The sequence below is a fragment of the Pan paniscus genome, chromosome 5, assembly GCF_029289425.2.
Source record: "Pan paniscus chromosome 5, NHGRI_mPanPan1-v2.0_pri, whole genome shotgun sequence".
In the NCBI taxonomy this organism is placed as follows: domain Eukaryota; kingdom Metazoa; phylum Chordata; class Mammalia; order Primates; family Hominidae; genus Pan; species Pan paniscus.
The window spans coordinates 119,542,582-119,567,830 of NC_073254.2; the positions used below are offsets into that span (position 1 = coordinate 119,542,582).

Here is a 25,249-nt window from a genome sequence, read left to right on the forward strand (position 1 = left end):
AAAATAAACAGAGATAGGGTCATGCTATGTTGTCCATGCTCATCCTGAAGAACTGGTCTCAAGCAATCTTCCCACCTTAGCCTCCCAAAAGTGCTGGGATTACAGGCATGAGCCATACATGTGCCCAGCATGTATCACCTTTTTTTTTAAAGTATTAAATAGTAATCAAATTGTTACTGAAACAGGTCATAATATTATACTCAGATGGAGTTTCAGATCCCAAACATACCACCACTTACTTTCTTATTTAAAAAAAAAAAGATACAGCAAACTCATACTTCATAAAACCCACATAATTCATGTCTATTGTAAATCAGGAGCATGAGCTTAATAAATTCAGCAGGATATAGTATTTTGTTTTCTCTTTAACCTTGTTAAAAATGGCATCCCGTCAATATTAAAATTATGAGCCAAATGCATTGGTTTAGAAAAGAACATGGGATTGTCAGTCATCTATTTCACAAAAAATAAACCAATATTCAACTACATTATTTTACCAGGAATTCCTATATTCTCTAAATATTTGTAGAACACCTCATGACATTTAAAAGACTATTAAAGTGAGAAATCTCATGAGACTTTCAGAGGACAATGGCCCACTTTAAAAAAAAAAATTTTTTTTTCAAGCAGGTTTTAGGTTCACAGCAAAACTGAGCATACGTTAACGGGGATTTTCCATATCCCCAATACCCCAACACATGCATAGCCTCCATTATCAACATCCCCCACCAGAATGGTTCATTTATTGTAACTGATGAACCTGCACTGACACATCATTATCACCTAAAGTTCCTAGTTTACATCAGGGTTCACTCTTGGCAGTGTACATTCTATGGATTTGGACAGATGCAGAATGACATGGATCCAGCATTATAGTATCATACAGAGTAGTTTTATTGCCCTAAAAAATTCTCTGTGCTTTGCCTATTCACCCCTTCTTCTCCTCAACCCCTTTCAACCACTGATTTTTTTTTTACTGTCTCCAAAGTTTTCTGGTCTACTTTTTAATAATAACCTATTTCTGGGTGGGACTCACAAAAATGCTTATTTGCCCATTTTCAGTCTTGCATTATAATGACCTTTTTATTCCATGTATGGGGAAGGGGGAGGTAGAGGGAGTTTTGTTTCTATAAGCAAATCCTAACATCAGATGTGAAATCTACACAGCTGTAAGCATTCTTCTGGGAACCTGAGCTGGGGTTCATCTCAACTGCTTAATGCAATTACCTAAACCAGTCATGTAGTATTAATGTAATCTGCCCATTTCTACAGCTGAAAAGAAGTTTAATATTTAAAGAGCGAGTAAAAAGAGACAACTTGGTGCCCCACAATTCCCCTAGCTTGGAACGAAATAATAATTAGCTTGCCAGTTTACTCTCAAAATCGACTAACTTCCAGTTAACCATTATGCCTTAGAAATCTTTACTTAGTCATATGATAAATTGATATTAACATAATAAATGGGCAGTTATACATATATAGGCATTCCTATCTGTCTCCATACAAGTCCAACTGAGATCTAAGACACAAAATCACTGATCAGCCACTTCTCTGCTTAAAACTTAACAGTGGTTCCTCACTGCCCTCAGAACAAATTCTATCTGTACAAGGCCCTTAAATATCTGTTCTTACTTACCTCAAGTCTCACCTCACCATCTTCTACACCACAAAACTCAACTTTTCAGCTATCTAGACTTCCCTGAACCTATTGAGCTCTCGTCAATGAGCTATTTTCTTTGCCTGGAACACACAATCTGTTCCTTTTTTGCCCAGATAATTTCTAGATATTCTTCTGCTTCCAACTAAGTCGGATTATTCTTCTAAATAGAATTGGCCTGACTCCTCCAGTCGAATGTTAGATACTATTCCAAATTGTTCTCACGGTCCCTCGTACTTGCTCCATCACAGCACTATTTAAACAGGCAAGTATAACTAAGTGCAATTTGTCTATATCCCTCAATAGACCAAAAGATCAGTAATGACAGGAACTAGAAGTAGATCTGTCTCATTCACTACTGCATCTCCAACATCTAATGCAGCATCTGGTACAAATCAGAAACTCAGAGATATTAAAAGACTGAATAAATAATTTTGATATTAATATTTAGGATTTTGGGGGGTGAAAGTGCAAAGCTTATCTATCTACTTCCTCAACAAAAACTGGTCACATTCTATTTGGTTTATTCAGCAAGTATTTACTGTCTACCCACATAAAAATCAAAAAGAATATAATCCAGAGTCCAGTCTTAAGGAACCTACAGTCTTGAGAGAAAATAAGACATGTACAAACATAAATATGAAACATCAAAAAAGTGTGTTATTAGATTCTAAAGTGTGCTGCACAGACACTGAGTGCCAAAAAAGAGATAAGGATTGGGAAAGCATCCTAGAAGTAGGATTTGAGCTGAGCCTTAATGGATAAGTAAGGCTGAAGACAGAAAATATAAAGACAAATGTGCTACAGTTCAGCACTTCTCCAAGTGGGTCAGAAGACAACTTCCTTCTTTCAAGGGTACTTAAGGTCAAAAGTATTTTCATAATAAGCCTAAGATTTTATTTGCTTTTTTTACCTTCATTCACTCTCAATTATACAATGCCGTTCTCCAGAGGCCATATGGCATGTGATATCACAAAGGATTAAATGCAGAAGCAGATATGAGAATCCAGCTGTTTTCTACTAAGCCAGACACTTAAGAGTCTTATAAAAATGCAAGACAGTGCCACTCATTATATTTTTGTTTTGAAAGTTATCTTTTCTACAAATGTTATTTGTGTTAACATGGCATAGTATTTATTTCATTTTTATTTTTAGAGCCAAGTCTCGCTATGTTGCCCAGGATGGTCTCAAACTCCTGGACTCAAGTGATCTGCCTGCCTCAGCCTCCCAAAGTGCTCTGATTACAGGAGTGAGCCACCCATATACTATATGATTTTAGGATAGTGATGCCTAAAAGTAAAGGAATAAAAAAACAAAAGAATTAATAATATGCTTTCAAGAGAAAGAAAATTTCTGGTCATGCATAACTTCAAAATGTGTTTAACATACAGGCACAGGCTTTCTTCTCAGTAACTATTTTTACTTAGTACAAAAATATAAAAATAACCTTTTAAAATCATACTTATCCTCTCACCCAAACACAATAATACAGTTTCATATTCCTTTTATCATAAATAGGTGTTTTCACAATGTTTCATGATTACCATTTAGTGCAAAATCATATCCAGCATTCTTACAAACCTCAATAAAAACTTTCATATTTGATTTTCCAAATATTTTATAAAAATATACGGAAGCCACATATAAGGCACAATATGGCAAACTATTATATCCAAAAACTTATTCTAGAATGCCAAGGAATATTATTTTAAATCAAACTTGCCTGAGAGATCCTGTAGCTTGACCCACAGGGATAATGACATCTTGCCCTAGAACTGCCGAAAGCCTTAAACTAACAACTATGTATCTCTCAAACTTTGAAAGCTGCACTCCCTCTCAAACTACCTCAAAAGCCCGTGCCCCACCACTCCAGGTGCTATTCACGGTTCCATAAACACAATTAAGGCTCGTATTAGTGCTTCCCACCACCTGAAATGATTTCTTCTCTCATCTTCACCTGCCCAAAGTTCATCCTTTAAGGGTCAGCTTGAAAGCCGGCTCATCCATGATTCCTTTTTAGTTCCTACAACTGAACATTATATCCCTCTTTGGATATTTGAAGGACTTTGGTTGTTACCTAAAACAGAAATCTTACTCTACTTGCATATCATTACTGTTTAATCTTACACCTTCTTTCAGATCTTTAGCCTCTTAAAGATTTAGTGACTGTCTTATCAATCTCTATTCCCTGAAGCACCTTGGAAATATAAAGTACTAAGGAAAAATGAGGCTTACATAAACAGATTACTGCCTGGGGTCACACACCTAGTGGCAGAGTCAAATTTGAACACCAGACCCCCTGACTCAAAGCCATCTACTGTCTTTTTTTCTTTTTTTTGAGACAGTCTCACTCTGTCGCCCAGGCTGGCATGCAGTGGTGTGATCTCGGCTTACTGCAGCCTCCGCCTCCCAGGTTCAAACAATTCTCATGCCTCAGCCTCCTGGGTTCAAACAATTCTCATGCCTCAGCCTCCTGAGTAGCTGGCGTTACAGGAATGTGCCACTATGCTCAGCTAATTTTTGTATTTTTAGTAGAGTTGGGGTTTCACCATGTTGGCCAGGCTGGTCTCAATTCCTGGCCTCAAGTGATCTGCCTGACTTGGGCTCCCAAAGTGCTGGGTTTAAGGCCTGAGCCACCGTGCCCAACCTCAAAGCCATGTACTTTCCATCATACCGTAATTCTCTGCTCCCTTCCTAGCATCTTTCTTGTAATACTTATTCAAGAAATCAGTAAAATTGAATGAAAATCAGACTGGCTTTGTACTTAACCTTAGGGAACCTCTAAGGTAAAAAAAAAAATCCAGAGAAAATAATTTCTAAACTTGTACTTTCATCACCCATGCCATCATATCCCTGCCTATCTTCTTATTATGGCCAACGAAACTTAATGCTCATTTTTCAGCAGACAGAATTATGACCAACTTCAGTTCCAGTAGTGTTACATGTCTTTCACCACCATATTTTCCTGGTTCTTTATTTGAGCAGAATTGGAGCTACGACTAGTATGCCTGCTGCAGAATAGAATTCAATAAATGTTTGTTGAATAAGTAAATGATAAGTGATCAAATTAATCACTTCTACTGCTGTCCAGGAGCCTGAGTTTGCCTTCTCTGGTTCCTCCTCCAGTTCCTTCACCATTACTGTCTCATTAGGGCGATGGCTAACAAAAACAGCTGTACACTGGGCTATAGAAAACACAGTTGGCAACTATATTTTTATATAGCTTTTCAGTTTCTGATGCCACCTACTAAGCAATTCAATTCTGCTTCAAAGGCAACTCAAAATTATCACGTCCATTCACCTAGCTGTTCAGTAAAAATCCTGAGGTTTGTATTAATACTTAATTCCTCCCACTCTCCTTCCCTCACTACATGTAATCCACTCACTCCCCATGAGTATCTATCAGCCTCTCACCTGGCCCCCCAACAATCACCTCCTTAACCCTCTTCATGATCTCCCCACCCCCATGCTTAACTCCCTACAATCTGTGTGCCACATAGCAATCACTTATCTTTATTTAAAAAAAATATATATGAAATTACCGTGATACCCCCCTGCTTAAAATACTTTAGTAATTTCTATTACACTTCCAAAAAAATAAAAATTCCTTACCATGGAGTTCATTACAGTATCTGTCATGACCAGCTCATCTACCTCGTAACTTCATCTCTTTGCACTCTCTCCTAACAAACCATGTTTCTGCAATATTAGCCTTTCTTGATCACTGTGACTACTATATTATTACCCAGCACTGCAATCTGTTCCTTTCTTTTGTAGCACTTACCAGAAGTCATTATATATTTGCATTTTTTGCTTGTTACTCCCACTATAATCTAACGCCTAGAGGGCAAGATAAAACTATTTTTGTTTTACTCTAATACTACAGACCAAATAAAATTTAATACCTGGCATGTGGGAAGCACTTACTATTTTTGGAGGAAGAAACTATTATCCTATACAGTCTTAACATACGTTATGTATTATTTATTTGTTAGGTAACAAAGTATACAATAACAAAATACATAATACATTACTGTTATATAATAAAGGATCTGGCTGGCTTTTCTCCCCAGGTTCCTGGAAAGTACCCTCTAAATCCTTGGAATTTCCAGAGCGACAAGAGTGTCTGTTATTCATGATGGGTCCCTCAGGCCACATTTGATAGTTTATATCAACAAACTGACTCACTGTGGGCCCCTAGACAGTTTATGCTGAAGAGATGAATCAGGATGGGGCCTGGCCCTGCCAGAAAGACCAACCATGTGATTAGAATGTTGGGGGCCTAGAGACTGAGTTAAATCAATATGGCCAATGATTCAATCAATCATGCCTACACAATGAAATCCCAATAAAACTCTCCACACCAAAACTCCAGTGAGCTTCCTTGGTTACCAATACTCTTGTGTATATTAGTGCACACGAATGCATGGGCTGGGGAGAGTGAGGAGAATGCATCCTCATTCCCTCTGGAGTGGACACAGAAGCTTCACATTTGGGACCCTCCCCAGACTTTGCCCTATGCATCTCTTCCTTTGGCTGTTTTGTATCCTTTTTTGCTATATTAAAACTATAATTGTTAGTACAGCACTTTCCTGAGTTCTCTGACTCATTCTAGCAAATTATCACTGAACCTGAAGAAATGGTAGGAACCCCCAAATTTGTGGACAGTTGGTCAGAAATTCAGTGGTCTAGGAACCCTCAAGCCTGCAGCTAGTTTCTGAAGTGAGGGCAGTCCTGTGGGCAACTGTGCCCTTAGCCTGTGAAGTCTGGCCTAACTCCCAGTAGTTAGTGTCAGAACTACACGGCAATTATGTAATAAATAACAGACACCATTTCATACATATGTGTCAAGTACTGATATGGTTTGGATCTGTGTCCACACCCAAATCTCATGTCGAGTTGTAATCGCCAATGTTGGAGGAGGGGCCTGATGGGAAGTGACTGGATCATGGGAGTGAGCTTCTCACGAATGGTTTAGCTCCATCACTTTGGTGCTGTTCTCATGATAGTCGGTGTGTTCTCACAAGATCTAGTTGTTCAAAAGTGTGTACTACCTCCTCGTCTATCTTTTCCTCCTGTTCCACCATGTAAGACGTGCCTGCTTCCCCTTCACCTTCCACCATGATTGAAAGTTTCCTGAGGCCTCCCCAGAAGCTGAGCAGATGACAGCAGGAGGCTTCCTGTATAACATGCGGAACTGTGAGCCAATTAAATCTCTTTTCTTTATAAATTACCCAATCTCGGGTATTTCTTTATAGAAATACAAGAAAAGACTAATACAGGTACTATGCAAGTATTTTTACATGCACTATTGCTAAATCTTTAGAAAATATTATCTCTAGGCCTCATAGTAACTCCATAAGACAGAATTATCATCCCAATTTTATAAATAAGGAAACTAAGCAATAAAAGTGACCATGGCCAGTAAGTGGGGAAGCCTAAATTCAAACTTATCAGGACTGACTTCAAAGCCCATGATCTAGACACGACATACTTCAGTTTCTCAAATTGGTTATATAAACGTATAACAAGGTGGCCACCTAAGAATGCATGATACTCATAATTTTTTTTTTTTTCTTGAGACGGGGTCTTGCTCTGTCGCCCAGACTGGAGTGCAGTGGCATGTTCTTGGCTCACTGCAACCTCCGCCTCCCCTCCCAGGTTCAAGCGATTCTCCTGTCTCAGCCTCCCGAGTAGCTGGGATTACAGGCATGTGCTACCGTACCCGGCTAATTTTTGTATTCTTAGTAGAGACGGGGTTTCACCATGTTGGCCAGGCTGGTCTCAAACCCTTGACCTCATGATCCACCCACCTTGGCCTCCCAAAATGCCGGGATTACAGGCATGAGCCACTGCACCCAGCCGATACTCATAATATCTTTATTCAAATTATTGGCTGGGCTGTCACAGTAAAATCTAAAGTATTCTTTATGAATTTATGAACTCTTTACATGAAATACTGTATTTTAACACAGATTCCTTTAGTAATCGCTTAACTTACTTGTTTGTGTTTTAGAAGCATGTTTCTGGAGAAAATCAACTATCTGAGCCAAAACCTTCTTATTACAATGCGTTGATAATTTTTCATCACATTCATAACACCTGAAAAAATATAAAATTTAAGAAAGTATTATGAAAATATTCTCAATAATTTTGCACATCACATAACAAAGTTGGTATTTAGTTACTTTTGTCTTTAAATTACATGGGAGGGAATACAAAGGGGAAGCCACCAGGTAAGTCTAGAGAAATAAGCAGAGGACAATTCATACAGAGACTTACAGTTGAAATGAAAGTTTTGGCAGTTTATCTTAGGTATAATGAAATGCCACGAGAGGGTTTTTAAGCAGGGCCATGATATGGTCCAACTTACACTTTATTTATTTTTTATTTTTGAGACAGAGTCTCGCTCTGTTTCCCAGGCTGGAGTGCAGCTGCGCAATCTCAGCTCACTGCAGCCTCTGCCTCCAGGGTTCAAGTGACTCTCCTGCCTCAGCCACCCAGTAGCTGGGATTACAGGCATGCACCACTACGCCCAGCTAATTTTTGTATTTTTATTAGAGATGGGGTTTCACCATGTTGGTCAGACTGGTCTCGAATGCCTGACCTCAAGTGATCCACCCGCCTCGGCCTCCCAAAGTATTGGGATTACAGGTGTGAGCTACCACACCCAGCCCCAACTTACACTTTAAAAACATCACTCTCACTAATGTGATAAACTAGATTGGAGGGATTGGAGGGCATTAGGAAGAGAAACAGATTAGTATAGTAGCAGAGGATCTGGAGAGAAATGGGCATTCTTTATATATATATATTTGCAGGTAGAAACAGTAACAAATTAGATATCAAAGAGGAGGGAAAGGGAAGTGTCAAAATAACTGCCATGGGTAGGGAGAAGTGAGTGAGACAATGTCAGCGATTCTCAATGTTGTTGTTGAGAATCACTGATATTCTCAATGAGGAGTGATTTTGCCACCTAGGGGACATTTGACAGTTTTGGTTCTGACAACTGGTGAGAGGTGAGAGGACCACTACTTGTATTTAAGTGGGTAGAGGCCAGGGATGCTGGTAAACATCCGATAACGTACAGAACAGCACAGCAAGGAATTAATCACAGAACATTAACAGTCCAAATGCCAATAGTATTGAGATCGAGAAATCCTGGCCTAGACGAAACAAGACTTGCTGTGAGTTGATAATGTTTAAAGCTGGAAAAACAACAACAACAACAACTGAAGCTGGTTGATGGGTATAGGTAAATTCATTATACCACTCTGTCTACTTTTGTTAACAGGCTAAAAAATAAAATAAGATAAAAAGGGGGAAGGAAATAACTGCCAGGCTTCTAGCTTGATTACATATAGAGATAGGTAAGACTCAAAGAAATAGCTGTTCTATTTTGCTTGGCGCTTATTTGGAGGTAGAGGGTTAGGAAAGACATTTTCAAAAGCACATTCCAATTCAGAAAACTACCCTCAATTAAGTTTACTCATTAATACATCGTATTAATTTGTTTCTTCTGTATATTATAATTACCTGTTTCCTTTATCCTCATGAGATCCAGTGATCATTTAAGAACATGTGTTGGAAAGTGTTCAAAGTGTTTTATAAACATAATGCATTATGGCCGGGTGTAGTGGCTCACAACTGTAATCCCAGCAGTTTGGGAGGCCATGGCGGGAGGATCACTTGAGGTTGGGAGTTCGAGACTGGCCTGGCCAATATGGTGAAATACCATCTCTACTAAAAATACAAAAATTAGCAGGGCGTGGTGGCGGGCACCTGTAATTCCAGCTACTCCCAGCCCAGGAGGCAGAGGTTGCAGTGAGCCGAGATCACGCCACTGCACTCCAGCCTGGGTGACAGAGTGAGATTCCATCTCAAAAAAAAAAAACAACAAAAACATAATGCATTACACCAATGCTACATTACATGTTCACAATCTTCTTACCCACCTTTTTCTAATTCAGTAATTCTTAAACTGTGGTCTCCAGACCAGCAGCACTGGCAACACTTGGGAGCTTGTTAAATGCAAATTCTCTGGCTCCTCCACCCCAGAACTACTAAATTAGAATTTCTCTGCAATCTGTCATAACAAGATCTCCCTGAGATTCTGATGCACCTAGAGTTTGAGACCACTAAAGTGAAATCCTTATTGAACTGCCACACTATGGCACCATTGCTGTCTCCCTTGGTTCCAATGCATCATTTATATATTAAGTTCCCTCTGTTCTTTCGTCATTCTCCCCAGTACTACTACTTGGGACTCACAACAACAAAGAAAAACACAAATGCAGCTGGTGCCCAACCCTTCTGGCTGTATTAAAGATGACCTCTTCTGTGAGCCAAAATACCCTTATATTAATTTTAGACAAAATATTTTTATGTTAAAGAAAATCTGAGACTCCTGAAAATTCATTCAAGGAACCCTTAGGAGTCCATAGATTCAAGTTGGAAAATTATTGTAAAACACAGAGGAAGCATTTCAACATAGTGTCCATTTATACTACCAAAACAGTGTGATATGCTAATAAGAAACTAGAAAATAAAAAAACTTGTTTTTGGTTTTTTTGAAACGGAGTGTCACTCTATCACCCAGGCTGGAGTGCAGTGGCAACCTCCACCTCCCAGGTTCAAGCGATTCTCCTGCCTCAACCTCCTGAGCAGCTGGGACTACAGGCGTGCGCCACCATGCCCAGCTAATTTTTGTATCTTTCGTAGAGACGGGGTTTCACCATATTGGCCAGGCTGGTCTCAAACTGCTGACCTCAAGTGATCCGCCCACCTCAGCCTCCCTAAGTGCTGGAATTACAGGTGTGAGCCATCACGCCCCACAAAAAACTTGTTTTAGTACCTGGATTTTTACTTCATAACCACAAAAAGGTAAATATTACATAGTTTCCTTACAGGTAACATAGGAAACTGGACTAGATTCTCAACCAGGATTAAACAGCAGAATGACCTGAAAAGTTTTTACAAGCTACTTATGCCCAGCTCTTCCCTCTCCCTTCAGAAAATGACCTGACTGCTTGAAGTATCTTCCTTCTCTACAACACTAGAATTCTGTATTAGCAAGTTCACTACCAAAAAAATCAACTAAAAAGAATTTTTCTTTATATTATACAAGGAAAATGATAGAGAAAAGTAGAAAGGCCGGGCGCAGTGGCTCACGCCTGTAATCCTAGCACTTGGGGAGGCCAAGGAGGGCATATTGCCTGAGCTCAGGAGTTCAAAGACCAGCCTGGGCAACATGGTGAAACCCTGTCTCTACTAAAATACATAAAATTAGGCAGGCATGGCGGCATGCACCTGTGGTCCCAGCTACTCAGGAGGCTGAGGCAGGAGAATTGCTTCAACCCAGGAGGCAGAGATTGCAGGGAGCTGAGATCACGCCACTGCACTCCAGCCTTGGCGACAGAGTGAGACTCTGTCTCAACAACAACAACAACAACAAAAAGTAGAGAGATAGTTAAAATTTTTCCAATTTAAATTTTATATTCACAGGTAATATTAATTTTCTTGAAGTATCCCATAGATTGTGTTCAGGTTAAAAAACCATAAGCTGATAGAACATCTTTAAATATTTTACCTTAAAAGCTTAAAGAAAAAAAAAATTGGGGGGCTGTGGTTAGTGGACACAAGAACTAACAAAATTTAACTTACCATATAATCCATGTGCTCAGATTAATTATAATACAATGGGGCTCTGTTCTGGAACTCTTAAAGTGCTTCAATGAATGTTGGCTTTCTGAGTTTTTACCACATCCCTGAAGATGAACAGAATTTTATTTTGTATGACTTACAAATGTTTGTTTCAAATTAATCAAAACTTAAATTATACTCACACTTATACTGAAAAGTTTTGTTTTGTTTTTAATTTCAGGCCAGAGGAGAAAGTTTCAAAAAAGTAATATGGATTCTCATTAAATTTAATTTCTTGCCAACAGGCTAACATGCTCAATATACAGTATTTACCTGAAACAATCATGGGCAAAGTTAATTTCCCTATCATTTAAAAATGTGCACACTGTGGAACACCCAGCATCCTGGCAGGCCAGTGGTGCCCTTCTGCAAACACACATTTCCCAATCCCGTACACAACTTCACCTCAGCCCACTGAGAACTACTGAGACACAGACCAATCATAGCGATTTCCCTCACTAGGTAAGTAAAGAAATGAGATGCAATTCTGGTTAATGCAACATGAGGGGAAGTCAAATCCGCTGAATCTTTCCAGAAGGTTTTTTTTTTGTTTTTTAAGAGGAACACAACCATGAGGTTGAGGATGGCACAGCAGAAAACAGAATAAACCTCAGTTTTTAATGTTCTTTCCATTAAATTAACTAATCCTGAAGTGGCCTTACTTCTGGACATTTTGTGTGAAATAATGAAGATTTCTCTTATTTTTTTAAAAAAGTATATACTTTTAATTTCATTAAAAAATTCCTTTATTACAGATATCAATAACTTTTAAACTTTAAGATTTTAAATTACTTTGCAAAAGCAGCAGAATAATCTGTTTTGAGAGAGAAAAAAATTAATCTGAAAGGTAGATCCATTTCCTAAGTAAATACAAAAGGTAAAGACTGGTCCAGATATGGGAACTACTGCAAATAGGTTGAATTCCCTCTGCAAGTATTTATAAACCACACCTGATTACTTTCTGAACATAGCGTACCTTTTACTTTACCTTAACAATCATTTTTAAGTTCATTCCTGGAAAATTTCTATCTAAATTGGAATAAATTTATCTTAACTCCTATGCATGACCAACAGTCCAACTCACAATAAGCATTTAAGGAAAACATTTCAGACAAACTCACATATAAATAATACTTTTCTTACCTGGAAGCCACACTTGAGGCACAACCAAATATCAGAAGTAAGTACTAGCTGCCCATCACAGAATCTTCTTTCTTTTAAACATTCTGAGCAAACTGACCACAGATTCTCAGCTATTGCTCTCTTTACATGATTCACGCTGATAGCATGACTTACATGTTGGCAAGTTAAACCTACTGAATAAGATAAAACAAAATCTCAACATTTTCTTTGCTACACCAAAGTGCTACCATTACTGAGCAAACCTCAAAAGTATTAAATGCTGTTAACTAAAAAGCACAGAGATTGAACACACAAAATAACTCAAAAGATATATGCTATATAATTCCATTTATATAATGTTCATGAAATAACATATTTATAGAATGAGAAGAGATTCATGGTTGTAGGGAGCAATGGACGCAAGGCAGAGGGTGTTGCTATAAATGGACAGCACATAGAGTGGTGATGACACAGTCAAGTATCTTGACTGGTGGTGGTTATACAAAGCTATACATGTACTAATACGGGATGATGTTTCGATAGCCAGTTTGCTGCACTGAAGGATGTCTGAATTATCTCTTTAAATATCATTAGGACCTTATCTGATGTCCCTAATTTATTAGAGTTTAAATTTTTGAACTAATTTTAGATTCACAGGAAGGTATAAAGAAATATACAAGGAGGTCTCATTTACCCTTCACTGAGCCTCCCCTGATGTTAATGTTTTGCACCGCTATAGTAAAATATCAAAACCAGGAAGCTGACGTTGGTACAATCCTTAGAACTTATTCGGATTTCAGAAGACATAGGCACTCATATGTGAGTGTGTTTGTGTATAGCTGTATGCAACTATGCATACCTAAAATGGAAAAAATATATTAAAAATATCCCTTTAAATGGAGAGAACTAGCAAGAAAGTGAGGAAAATCCTCAGAGGCCCAAATCAAAAGCATGAGGCTTAAGAGAAAACCAAGCCCTGAGGCCAGCAGCTCCCAAAAGCCATCTGCCAAGCTCTGGTGGCTTGGTGACATGGTTTTAATAGGCCATGAGAAAGAGACCAAAAAAAAAAAAAAAAAAAAGCCAATCTAAGTTACTTCATGTTATAAACTAAACAAAATCCTAATAAAAATGCCAACAGGAATTTTTGGAACTAGAAAAGGTGATTCTAATATTTATGCAGAAAACAGTAAAAATAAAGAGTAACAGATTTCTTAATTAAAAACATATACAGTCTTCCCTCAGATACTTGAGGCAGGGAGGTGGGGTGGGGTAGTTGGTTCTAGGACCTCCCCACATATACCCAAATCTGTGCATACTCAAGTCCCGCAGTGGGCCCTGTGGAATCTGCATTTAGGAAGTCAGCCTGCCAAGTATGCAGTTTTCACGCATCCCAAGAATAGCGTATTTTCCATCTAGGTTTGGTGGAAAAAAATTTGTGTACAAGTTGATCCTCGGCGTTCAAACCCATGTTGTTGAAGGGTCACCTGCATTGTTATTTCTTCTCAACACTATTTGGGATGCCAAATATCACAATTTACCAGCAATATCATCTGAAGAGTCTTCATCATGAGGTACAGTAGGCCTTTTACTTCTTTTGGCTTTCTCAGGTAAAGCTTTAGTTGGATCTTTCACCCGCATCTGTTATTTACTGAAGGGATTGAGGGAAAAAAATTCATACATTTTAGTCTTCAAAATTAAAATTTTATATTTTATTTAATGTGTATTAAAACTGAAATGACTTCAATTTCAACTGGTCCGGGAAATCAACAGAGGAAGAAGAGGGGAACATCATTTGAAATGAAATAAATCTTTGTTAAATCAGTATACACATGGTATATTCCATTGGCTTTTGCCAACTATACCGTTATGGACTAAATGTTTGTGTCCCCACTCCAAATTGATATGTTGAAATCTAATCCCCCAAGTGATGGTACTTGGAGGTGAAGCCTTTGAGAGGTAATTAGGTCATGTAGGTGGAGCCCTCATGAATGAGACTGGCCTCTTATAATAAGAGGCTAGAAAGCTACCTTTGTATCCACATGAGGATATACGAGAAGATGGCCATCTATAAACCAGGAAGAAGGCCCTCACCAGATACTAGATTTGCCAGCATCTTGACCCTGTACTTCCCAGCTCCCAGTATTGTGAGAAATAAGTCTGTGTTGTTTAAACCACCCAGTCTATAATAATTTGCTATACCAGGCTGAACCAAGACACAACCCCTAAATATATGATGTCCAGGTGAATGACCAAAACTAAAGTTTTCATCAACGGAGTAAGTATTGCTTCTGGATAATGAGTTCTCTTTACCCTTTCCTCCCTTCTGCTAGCAAGGAAATAGTAGGAGCTGGATGAGCCATACTGGATCAAAAATGGAAGCTGTAAGCCAAGCATAGTAAAGCCACTCTATACCTGTGTTGTACAACTAGCACTGGAATATTAAGAGAAAATTAAATTTCTATCTTTTTAAGCTACTACATTTTTGGGGGTTTTTCACTCTAGCTTTTTATCATGAAAAATTTTAAACATCTACAAAAGTTAAAAGAACAGTATAATGAACACTCATATACTATTTAGATTCCACATTTATATTATTATTACTATTATTATTATTATTTTGAGATGGATCTCGGCTCACCGCAACCTCCACGTCCTGGGTTCAAGCAATTCTCCTGCCTCAGCCTCCCAAGTAGCTGGGATTACAGGCGTGTGCCACCAGGCTTGGCTAATTTTTTTTGTATTTTTAGTAGAGATAGGGTTTCACTGTGTTAGTCAGAATGGTCTCGATCTCCTGACCTCATGATCCGCCCACCTCAGTCTCCCAAAGTGCTGGGATTACAGGCGTGAGCCACCGTGCCCGGCTATTATTATTTTTTGAGACAAAGTCTCACTCTGATGGCCCAGGCTGGAGTGCAGTGGCCTGATTTCAGCTCACTGCAGCCTCGACCTCCCCAGGCTCAGGTGATACTCCCACCTCAGCCTCCCAAGTAGCTAGGACTACAGGTGCACACCACCATGCCCAGATAATTTTTTTGTATTTCTTAGTAGAGATGGGATTTCCCCATGTTGCCCAGGCTGGTCTCGAACTCCTGGGCTCAAGCAATCCATATGCCTTGGCTTCCCAAACTGCTGGGATTACAGGTATGAGCCATGGTGCCCCACCAATTCCACACCTATTAACAATTAGCTATGTTTGTTTTTATCTAAATATCAATATGTGTGTATAGAGAGACACATATATGTATGTAAGTGTGTATATATATATATATATATATATAGTTGAACTATTTGAAAGTTGTAGAGATCTTGACAGTTCATCCCTAAATACTTCAGCATGTATCTCTTAAAAATAAGCACATTCTTCTATATAACAATGTAATCATATCTAAGAAAATTAATAATTTTCTAATATCATCTCATATTCCATCATATTCTAATTTCCTTAGTTGACCCTAAATTGTCTTCTATAGCTGGTTTTTTGAAAAAGATTCAATCAAGGTTTGCACTTGATATTGGTTATGTCTCTTTAGTATCTTTTAATCTATTAACAGAACAGTTCTTCCAACCTTTTACTTGCCTAAGACTTTAGCTTTTTAAAGAGATCAGGCCAGTGCATGAGTCACCTTGAGGGTCTTGTTAAAATGAAAGTTCTGCTTCAACAAGTCTGGCACAAGATCTGAGATTCTACCTACCTAAAAAGCTTCTAACTGAAGCCACTGCTGGGGGCCCATAGAATACTCTTTCGACAGCAAAGTTATATAATGTCTCACACTGAATTTGTCTCTTTCTTCATGGTGTTATTTACCTCTATCCCTTATATTTATTAAAAATTCAGTTAATTATCAAAGATTTTAGATACAAGCTAAGCATTTTTTAAAACTACTATATTTTGGAATCTCTGTTAGAGTAGCTTGGCCTACCTTTTACTCTCCTGCCTGGTGGCTAAGCAACATCGCAATTTTCATGGTTGCTGACTTACTTTTCAATGATCAAGGTAATGAATCTTTCAATTCAGTACTAAATTCCAAATCTTGATTTATTCATTCCATAATTCACAATAAGGGAGCTTTCAAGTTTACCATTAAGTCCAACGGTCATCACTACTGAACTAAGTTGCAATAAATTAAGGGCTTCCGGGTTAGGAACATGGAAAAAGCCTCTGAGTTCCTTGAGCACTTCATCTTTACCTTCTCCCTCCAAACTTCCTCATCTACTCTCCCCTACAGTTCCACCTTATAAAATCACTAATTTAAGTATCCCCTTCTCTGATAGCAACTTCCCAGTTCTTCCAACTTGCCTGATCAGCCACTCATATTTTCCTATAATGTCCAGGCTGACAAGAGGCTGCATCTCAACAAGTCCTTCCATGACCCTTACAGCAGGGCAGGGAGAAGTGGAAATGGCAAATGGAGAGCTGCTTCCTAAAGCAAGTCACATGGCGCATTTAACTTCAAGCAGACATGGAGAGGGGTTGCCCATGTACAAAGAGTGCAGCATTACATGTACCCAAAAATAGGTGAACCGGAATACTTGTGCAGAGCCTTAAGGACTACATCACCTCTCTGGCAGAACCCAATCCTAGATGAACCCAATTAACCATTTTCTCCATGTCGGGAGAAAGTCTCTTAAGAAAGCAGACTAGGTCCATTATTATTCACTTCACCTTCTGGTCAACTTACATACTATCCACAGAGCCATTTCAAATCTTCTTCACTTTCCTTAAACCTCTAACCCCTCCAACTCCCAACTAACTTACCAAAAACTGATCTAGTCTTTTATAAGGGAAAAGAGACATAAGCAGACAGCAAATTTGATCTTTCTAACCTCAAATTTGCAAACCTACCTCCATCAATTTAAATTTGATGTCCTGAAAAGAGATAGGTATAACTAATAAAGTACAGGGAAAATGGCCTATGAGAAACTGATTATATTTTCTCGCTGTGGTACAGATAAGCTCTTGATAAAGATGAGCATTAACACAGATAATGCTAGCAAAATAATAAACAAAACCAGGCATTTGACCTACATACTGTAAGCAACCTGTGCCTTTTTTCAAAAACACTGACTCAAACTTAACTTGGTAATGTAGAGGCAATTTCAGATGATTTTCTGCCATATGTAATGTCTAAACAGACAGAATCATTTGGTACAGTAACCCACAATTCGGCAATTATTTATCTGTAGTTTTCCAATTTCCATTTGAGGCAAAAGGGCAAAATTAAAAGTCCAATAATTAGAGCTTCCAATACTTTTTATCATCAAAATTGTGTCTGGGCACTGGAGACTGGGAAGGATGGGAGTGGGGTGAGGAATGAGAAATTGCTTAATGGACACAATGTACATTATTCAGGTGATGGTTACACTAAAAGCCCAGTACCACTAGGAAATATATCCTTGTAAAAAAACGGCACTTATATCCCTTACCTTTATACAAATTTACAAAACTGTGGCTGAGGATCTCCGTGATCTCCCCCACATTTAGAGCTTTGATAGGATGCACGGGACTCAACATATAGTTGAATTCATGGCTGACATTTATTACACAATGCAGTATGGATATAAAGGCTCATCATAATAGAAAAAGACACAAGCGGACTCTGGAGGAATCACGTGTAGGCTCCTTATGCGGTCTCCCTCCCAAGAGGGGTCAAACAAAACACATCCTTCCTCCATCAGTGAAAATGCAGCAGTTTCCGCGCAGGGAAGCCCATTAAAGACTTGGTGTCCCGGATTTTTACAGAAGCTGGTAATTTCGGCATAAAACATACTGTTCAGCACAAACCCAAAAATCTAAGTTCCCAGATGCCAAACAAGCACCAACATTGCAAGCAGTCCTTTCTAAGGATAGCAGTCTTAAGGCCTGCTATGTTAACTCTTTTTAGCACAAATATGTTCTGGCCATTTTTCTCATGCGGTTTTCCAAACAATAAACTTTACAGTTTTCAAGTCACCATCACTTAACACTTGTCTTTTCTCTAAAGTAGGATGTGCAACTAAGTTGTTTAGAAAGCTTTGTTTTTAAACAGGCTATGCAAAAAGCCCATATCCTTAAGAAAAAAAAATCCTTTTTTCCTACTCTTGGGCAATTATTTATGGGGGTTGGAAAGAGAAGAAAAGGTCACTATCTCCTTTTATATACCAAGCTCAAAAAGATGAGCAGCACTTATGGTTTTGCTGTGTATCACGCTCAGTTCTAAGCACTTCACAAATATTAACCCACGCAACCCTCACAACCACCTTAGGAGGTAAGTTGCTAGTATTTTCCGCATTTTACACTTGAAACTGAGAAAGAGAAGTGAAGTGACTTGCAGAGGTCCCAAAGCCAGTAAGCGGTGGATGGAGATGCGGACCCAAGCAGTGCGGACCCAAGCAGTCCGGCCCCGGAGCTCCTAATACACGACGCTTCCAGAAAGTCATTAGACAGGCTTCCTCCGGTCACCAACACACACACACCCCGAGGATGTGAAGAGAAATGCGCCGCGATGAGGCGGACGGAAAGGTGTGGGGCCGCCGCGCGCCCAGGTCACCAGGGGACTCGGGCCCCTCCCAGGCCAGCCCCGACGCCCAGGGATTCTCCCGCAGCCGCATGGACCCGGAGCCGGCAGAGCGGCGCTCACACGGCCCTCGGTGACCGCCCGGCGCCCCCAGGGATCAGGAAGCCGAGTGGGGTGGGGAGCCTCTCTTCCAGCCTCGCCCACCCACAAGGGGGTCAAGGTCGCCGAAGCGAAGACCGAGAAACTGCGGCGACCATACCGCCGCTGCGACCAAAGCGCCGCATTCTCAACTCACCCCGCCGGGCCGGGCCGCAGCGTCTACAACCTGGGGAGACTGCGCCTGCGCGCTCGTCCCGCTCCCGGCAGAGGTGGGGCCTGGTTCGCCCGCCCCCAGCCAGGCCCGGGAGGGTTCCAGGCGGCGCGCCCGGGGCCGGGGAGCGCGGGGAGGGGTGAAAGGGCGGGGCCGGCTTGCGTGGCGCCTGCGTTCTGCGTGTCCGCAGAGCCCGGAGAGTCCCTGATAATCTAAGACTCATAGCCACCGACTAGCAATTTGTTAGGATCCTGGGCCAGCGTGCTCACCTCGGATGTTGCAGGAGTCCGGCTTAAGTCCCACTTGTTGCTGGGCACCTTCTGAAACAGCCTCCGATTTCCCTCCGTTACCCTCCTCTGAACTCTTTTTTTTTTTTTGAGACGGAGTCTCGCTCTGTCGCCCAGGCTGGAGTGCAATGGCAAGATCTCGGCTCACTGCAACCTCCGCGTACCGGGTTCACGCCATTCTACTGCCTTAGCCTCCCGAGTAGCTGGGACTACAGGCGCCCGCCATCACGCCCGGCTAATTTTTTGTATTTTGTTTAGTAGAGACGGGGTTTCACCTTGCACCTTGTTAGCCAGGATGGTCTCGATCTCCTGACCTTGTGATCTGCCCGCCCCGGCCTCCCAAAGTGCTGGGATCACAGGCTTGAGCCACCGCGCCCGGCTCCGCCCCTACACCCCCGCCGCCCCCTGAACTCTTAAAGTCACATCTAACATTCGTCATATATTATTGTGGTTTTTCCCCCATTGCTGTTGTCTTACGTATCCTTCTCTCTTCCTAACTAGATAGTACATTTCTTGAAATACACCTATACCTCCTCAAAGCCCGGTTATCTGTTGAAGTGGCCAGCACATTGCATGTTTAGTAAAAGTAGTTGGTTTGAAAATATTTTGTTTCAATCATGGATATTGCAAATGCCAACACTGGTTATGGATAGGTTCTAAAAGTCTGATCTTCCACAACTCTTCAGCCAAGGGACAAATGTGGCTTTAAGGATAAGAGCATTGGCGTAGAAATCAGAAGATACGAGAGTTAAAATTGCAAACACTAAATTTTTCTTTAAAAACTCTTCTAACAGTATTTACATGTGGAGAACTTGGCAAAGAAGGTTGATATTTGCTTATATCGTACTTACAAGGACCATTCATTTAACAAACATAATTGAGCACAGATATGCCAGTTGCTGTTACAGGTATAGAGGTACACTATCATTTTGGGGTTAGGATAATTTTTTTCCCTAGGGAAAAAGAAAATATTCCTCAAATAAGAAGAGGTCATGTGGTGTAATTTTGAAGGCAAAATTGTCTACTTCATAAATCAAAAGCTTTCATGTATTTTAACGTTGGATTTGACCTAGAACTTGGAAGAACAAGAACAAGCAAACTTGAGCAAATCTAAATAATTTGCATCTTAATTGTGTCACTGTAAAAGAGATTTTAAAAAATATATGTGGAAACCCAGTTTATGATTGATTTTTTTAAAGGGATTGAATTAGATTATGGAAATTTAGGTTCTTTTCTTCATAAGAAAAAAATTAGAAATTATCAAATACCATACAATACTTAAATTTTCTTGGAAACGACAAAATTCAAAGCTATCTTGATTTCCACTAGATAGACCCTTAGCATAACCAAAATCTCCAGAGATTTCAATCTTTGTTTCAAAACTTGGCATGAATTAAGGAAAATTCTCTAACACTATTTTATTTTATTTCTGATGTTCCTCATTTACCTTTTCACTTAATTGAATGTAAAATTTACTACTTGATGGATTATTCAAAGAAAGGAAATTATTTTTAAATATTACTCAGTAAGTATGTTTTAGTGCTATTACAATGACATTATAACAAAACATCAAATAAAAATATAGATTACCTTAAGATTACCTAACCATGTATTTTCCAAATAATGCTAAATATCTTAAATTTACCATCATGTTCTGTTTGGAAATATGGGGAATCTTTGTTAAGCTGTAGGCTATATATATTCCTCTTATATTTCTATCAAGTGTATTTTTTTCCTTTTTTTGTTTTTTTGAGACGGATTCTCTCTCTGTTGTCCAGGCTGGAGTGCAGTGGCATGGTCTCAGTTCACTGCAACCTCTGCCTCCTGGGTTCAAGCAATTCTCCTGCCTCAGCCTCCCTAGTAGCTGGGATTATAGGCACTTGCCACCACACATAGCTAATTTTTTTTTTTTTTTTTGTATTTTAGTAGACAAGGTTTCACCATGTTGGCCAGGCTGGTCTTGAACTCCTGACCTCAAGCAATCCATCTGCCTTGGCCTCCCAAAGTTCTGGGATTAAAGGTGTGAGCCACCGAGCCCAGCTCCTTTTTATCAAACACCAAATTGAACCAGATATCAAGTATATATTTTTAAGATACACTCTTTATTTTAAAAGTAATACCTGCTGGTTTCTCATCTTCCCCTCCTTCCCACACTCCCATTTCCTCTTCTCTGCTTGCTGTTTTCTGATATATAGTTTTAGGCACTGTCTTTGTGCGTACACCAGGCATTTGTACCATGTTTTTATATGACTACCTTTATGCTAAAAGATAACACAGCTTAGATTACAGTCTACATTCTCTTCTATGACTTGAATTTTTCACTTCACAGTATATGTCAGACATATTTTCATATTAACCTATTTTTGTTGTTGTTGTTGTTGAGACAGAGTCTTGCTCTGTCACCCAGGCTGGAGTACAGTGGCATGATCTCGGCTCACTGCAACCTCTGCCTCCCGGGTTCAAGCGATTCTCCTGCCTCAGCCTCCCGAGTAGCTGGGGCAACAGGCATGCGCTGCCACACTTGGCTAATTTTTGTATTTTTAGTAGAGACGGGGTTTCACCATGTTCACCAGGCTGGTCTTGAACTCCTGACCTCAGGTGATCTGCCTGCCTCGGCCTCCCAAAGTGCTGGGATTACAGGCGTGAGCTACCGTGCTGGGCCATATTAGCCTCATTTTTTTGAGCAGTTGCTTAAGTCTCTTGTGAATGAATGTTTTTATTTTTTCATCAGTTTCTTGTTAGTGTACACTTGTCTTTGCTTACTAACACAAATATTCTCAGTAAATAAACTGTTCACTATGGAAATGCTGAGTCAACAGATGTTCATTTAAAGTTTTGATAAAAATTCTTTAAAAAAAAGAGAATCACATGAAAGTCCATACATTTCCTAATTTTTCATTTTATTAGTCTGTTATATGGGGACTTAAAGTTGATTTTAAAAGAAATGGGTGTGAAATGACTTTATTGGTCAAAAATAAAATAAAATAAAAAGAAAAGGGAAAAATCCCAAGTCTCTTAAAAATTGTCTTCCTTCTGCCGGGCGTGGTGGCTCACTCCTGTAATCCCAGCACTTTGGGAGGCTGAGGCGGGTGGATCACTTGAGGTCAGGGGTTCAAGACCAGCCTGGCCAACATGGTGAAACCTCGTCTCTACTAAAAATACAAAAATTAGCCAGGCTTGGTGGCTACTGGGGAGGCTGAGGCAGGAGAATCGCTTGAACCCGGGAGCCAGAGGTTGCAGTGAGCCGAGATCTTGTCACTGTACTCCAGCCTGGGCAACAGAGTGAGAATCTGCCTCAAAAAGAAAAAAAAAAGAAGAAAAGAAAAGAAAAAAAAAAAAGAAAAAAAGCCTTCTTTCCAATAGCCTTTCACTAACATATGAGTAACAACAAAAAATTAAATTAGTTGTTTGAGAATTAATGATTCATATCAACTCAGCACTAGTAAATCTTTCTCAGAAAAGTGAAAACTATTTCTCCCTCTTTTATCAATTTTAAGTCTTGCTTAAATTATTCCTTAACAATGATGGAATAACTTGGACACAATGATCAAGATAACTAGGAACAATGATCAAGAATCTCTTTTGACAAGATCTTTTTGCTGCAATGACTCTTAAATAAACTAAGTTTAGCAGTGTGCTATATATGGAAAGGCATATTTATCTCCTCAGAAAAAAAAGTCCTACATAAAAATATTTTTAAAATAATAATTAGTTATGAGCCCTAAAAGAATAATTGTTTAGTAATACTTCTCCTGCAAAAGCAGAAATCAGATTAAATATTATTCAGTGAGGCCAAGTACATTGTTTCCCTATCTTGTGTTCATACTACCTGTGATTTATGATGTGTATTTAGAATGAGGATGCCACAGAGACTACATGAATCTACAGTATATAGTGATATCTTAGTTAAAAGTGAATCCACAAAATAAATTACACGGAGACTATGGTTAAGCTCCAAATTATTTGGAAAATAATTATAAATGATGTCATTGGTCTAGAAATCTGAAATGGTTTATAGCTTATTAAATTATTGATAACTGAAGAATTTAAAAGTAAATGCTTAATGAAATGATTCCTTGGACATACACTTTAATAATGCCATTTAAACATGAATATTTTAATTTTTTTTTTGAGATAGGGTCTCACTCAGTCACTCAGGCTGATCACAGTGCACTATAGCCTCATACTCCTGAGTTCAGGTGACTCTCCTGCCTTAGCCTGCTGGTAACTGGGACTACAGGTTGGAACCACAGCACCTGGTCAAATATTTTAATTTTTAACTGTAAATCTATTTGCAGTTAAATATAGCTTTTATTATGTTTGGGAACCAACCTGGGAATAAATAAAAAATAAGATAATGAGAAGCTTTATGTGGTAGGCTTAATAATGACCTCCTGCCCCAAAGATGTTCATGTTCTACAAACCCGAAACTTGTGAATGTGTTACCTTAACTGGCAAAAGGGACTTCGAAGATGTGATTAAATTAAGTATCTTGAGATGAGAAGATTATCATGGATTATCTCTGTGGTCTGAATGTAAAGGTCCTTATAAAAGAGAGGCAGCAGAATCAGAGGAAGAGAAGGAGATGTGATAACAGAAGCAGGAGTCAGAATCAGGGATTTGAAGCTCAAAGTTGTTGGCTTTGAAGATGGAGAAGGAGGCCGTGAGAGCCAAGGAATGCAGGCAACCACTACAAGACAGAAAAGACAAGTCAAGAAATTCTACTCTGGAGCTCAGAAGAAACACAGGCTTGCTGACACCTTGATTTTAGCCAAGTGAGACTTCTAATCTACAGAATTGTATATAGTAAACTTGTGTTGTTTTAAGCCAGTAAATTTGGGGTAATTTGTTACGGTAGCAATAGGAAACTGACACATATTATACAATAGTTGGACATAACCCTGACAAAGCTATAGTCAAATATCATCAATTCGTGGAGGAATTGAACTCCTCCTGACCTCAAGCAATCCATCTTGACGTTATTTTAATGCCTACATCAGTTGAGCCAGCTATCAGAGTTAAGAACAATTCTTAGAAAAGTTATCCATGTAGTCAGTCTGTTTTAAACAAATCCAATGTATGAAAATCATGTTATAAGGTAAATTGGAAACGTTTATTTCCTTTAACTCTTTAAATAATGTGTCACACTTTTTGCTATTTTTAAACTTTGTGTCTCCTACAAAATAATAATCAAAAACAAAAAAAGTAAGCATAACCCGTAGTTTCTTTCCAAATGCCTTTTAAGTTTCAAAGCAGTAATTACACCTTGCGGCACTACCCGGTTCGGCCGGTGCCTGGCTGGAGGGCGCCGGAGAGCCTGGAGCAGGGCGCCAGGAGGCCGGAGCAGGAGAAGGAGTAGGAGGAAGTGGTCACTAGCGCGGCGGCCGCCGGCCCGCAATGGTGCTACCCTGGTTGCTGCTCGAGACTGCGCGCAGGGCGGTCCTCGGGTCCGCGGAGGCTGCGCTCTGCGGTGAGCTTGGTGGTCCCTGGGGAAAGGGAGAGCGCCTAACCTTAGACTTCAGGCAAGGGTTAACATTGGTGGGGGTGCTCGCTTCTTTAGACTTCCAGTTAAAAGTCAGACCCATCACTCTTGGCACCTGGGGATGTAACACCCACCTGGGGAAGATTTCGGGCTACCCGAACCTGTGGGCGCTCTGGGTACGCAGGGACAGAGGTA

At 39.6% G+C, this 25,249-nt stretch overlaps 2 protein-coding genes across 12 annotated transcripts in view; one reads left to right on the top strand and one right to left on the bottom strand.

The window, feature by feature from the left end:
• The window catches only part of USP45 (ubiquitin specific peptidase 45), an 83,545-nt gene extending 63,483 nt beyond the window's left edge, over window positions 1-20,062 (bottom strand). The window contains exons 1-5 of one of the 4 annotated variants that reach the window (XM_008978088.5): window positions 19,271-20,062; window positions 14,020-14,129; window positions 12,503-12,675; window positions 11,321-11,424; window positions 7,659-7,759 (exon numbers count right to left, since the gene is read on the bottom strand). In XM_008978088.5, the coding sequence (XP_008976336.1) occupies window positions 7,659-7,759; window positions 11,321-11,424; window positions 12,503-12,675; window positions 14,020-14,119 (478 nt within the window). In that variant the 5' untranslated portion in view covers window positions 14,120-14,129; window positions 19,271-20,062. The remainder of the gene's footprint in view (window positions 1-7,658; window positions 7,760-11,320; window positions 11,425-12,502; window positions 12,676-14,019; window positions 14,130-19,270) is intronic. The other 3 variants (XM_008978087.4, XM_003824359.6, XM_034962582.3) reach the window with 3 other exon arrangements.
• A 1,144-nt stretch (window positions 20,063-21,206) lies between these two features.
• The window catches only part of TSTD3 (thiosulfate sulfurtransferase like domain containing 3), a 69,539-nt gene continuing 65,496 nt past the window's right edge, over window positions 21,207-25,249 (top strand). For 3 of the 8 annotated variants that reach the window (XM_063605414.1, XM_063605415.1, XM_063605417.1), the window contains exon 1: window positions 24,912-25,042. The gene's annotated coding sequence lies outside the window, so the exon portion shown is untranslated. Of the gene's footprint in view, window positions 25,043-25,249 lie in introns of all 8 variants that reach the window. The other 5 variants (XR_008625733.2, XR_008625732.2, XR_008625735.2 and 2 more) reach the window with 4 other exon arrangements.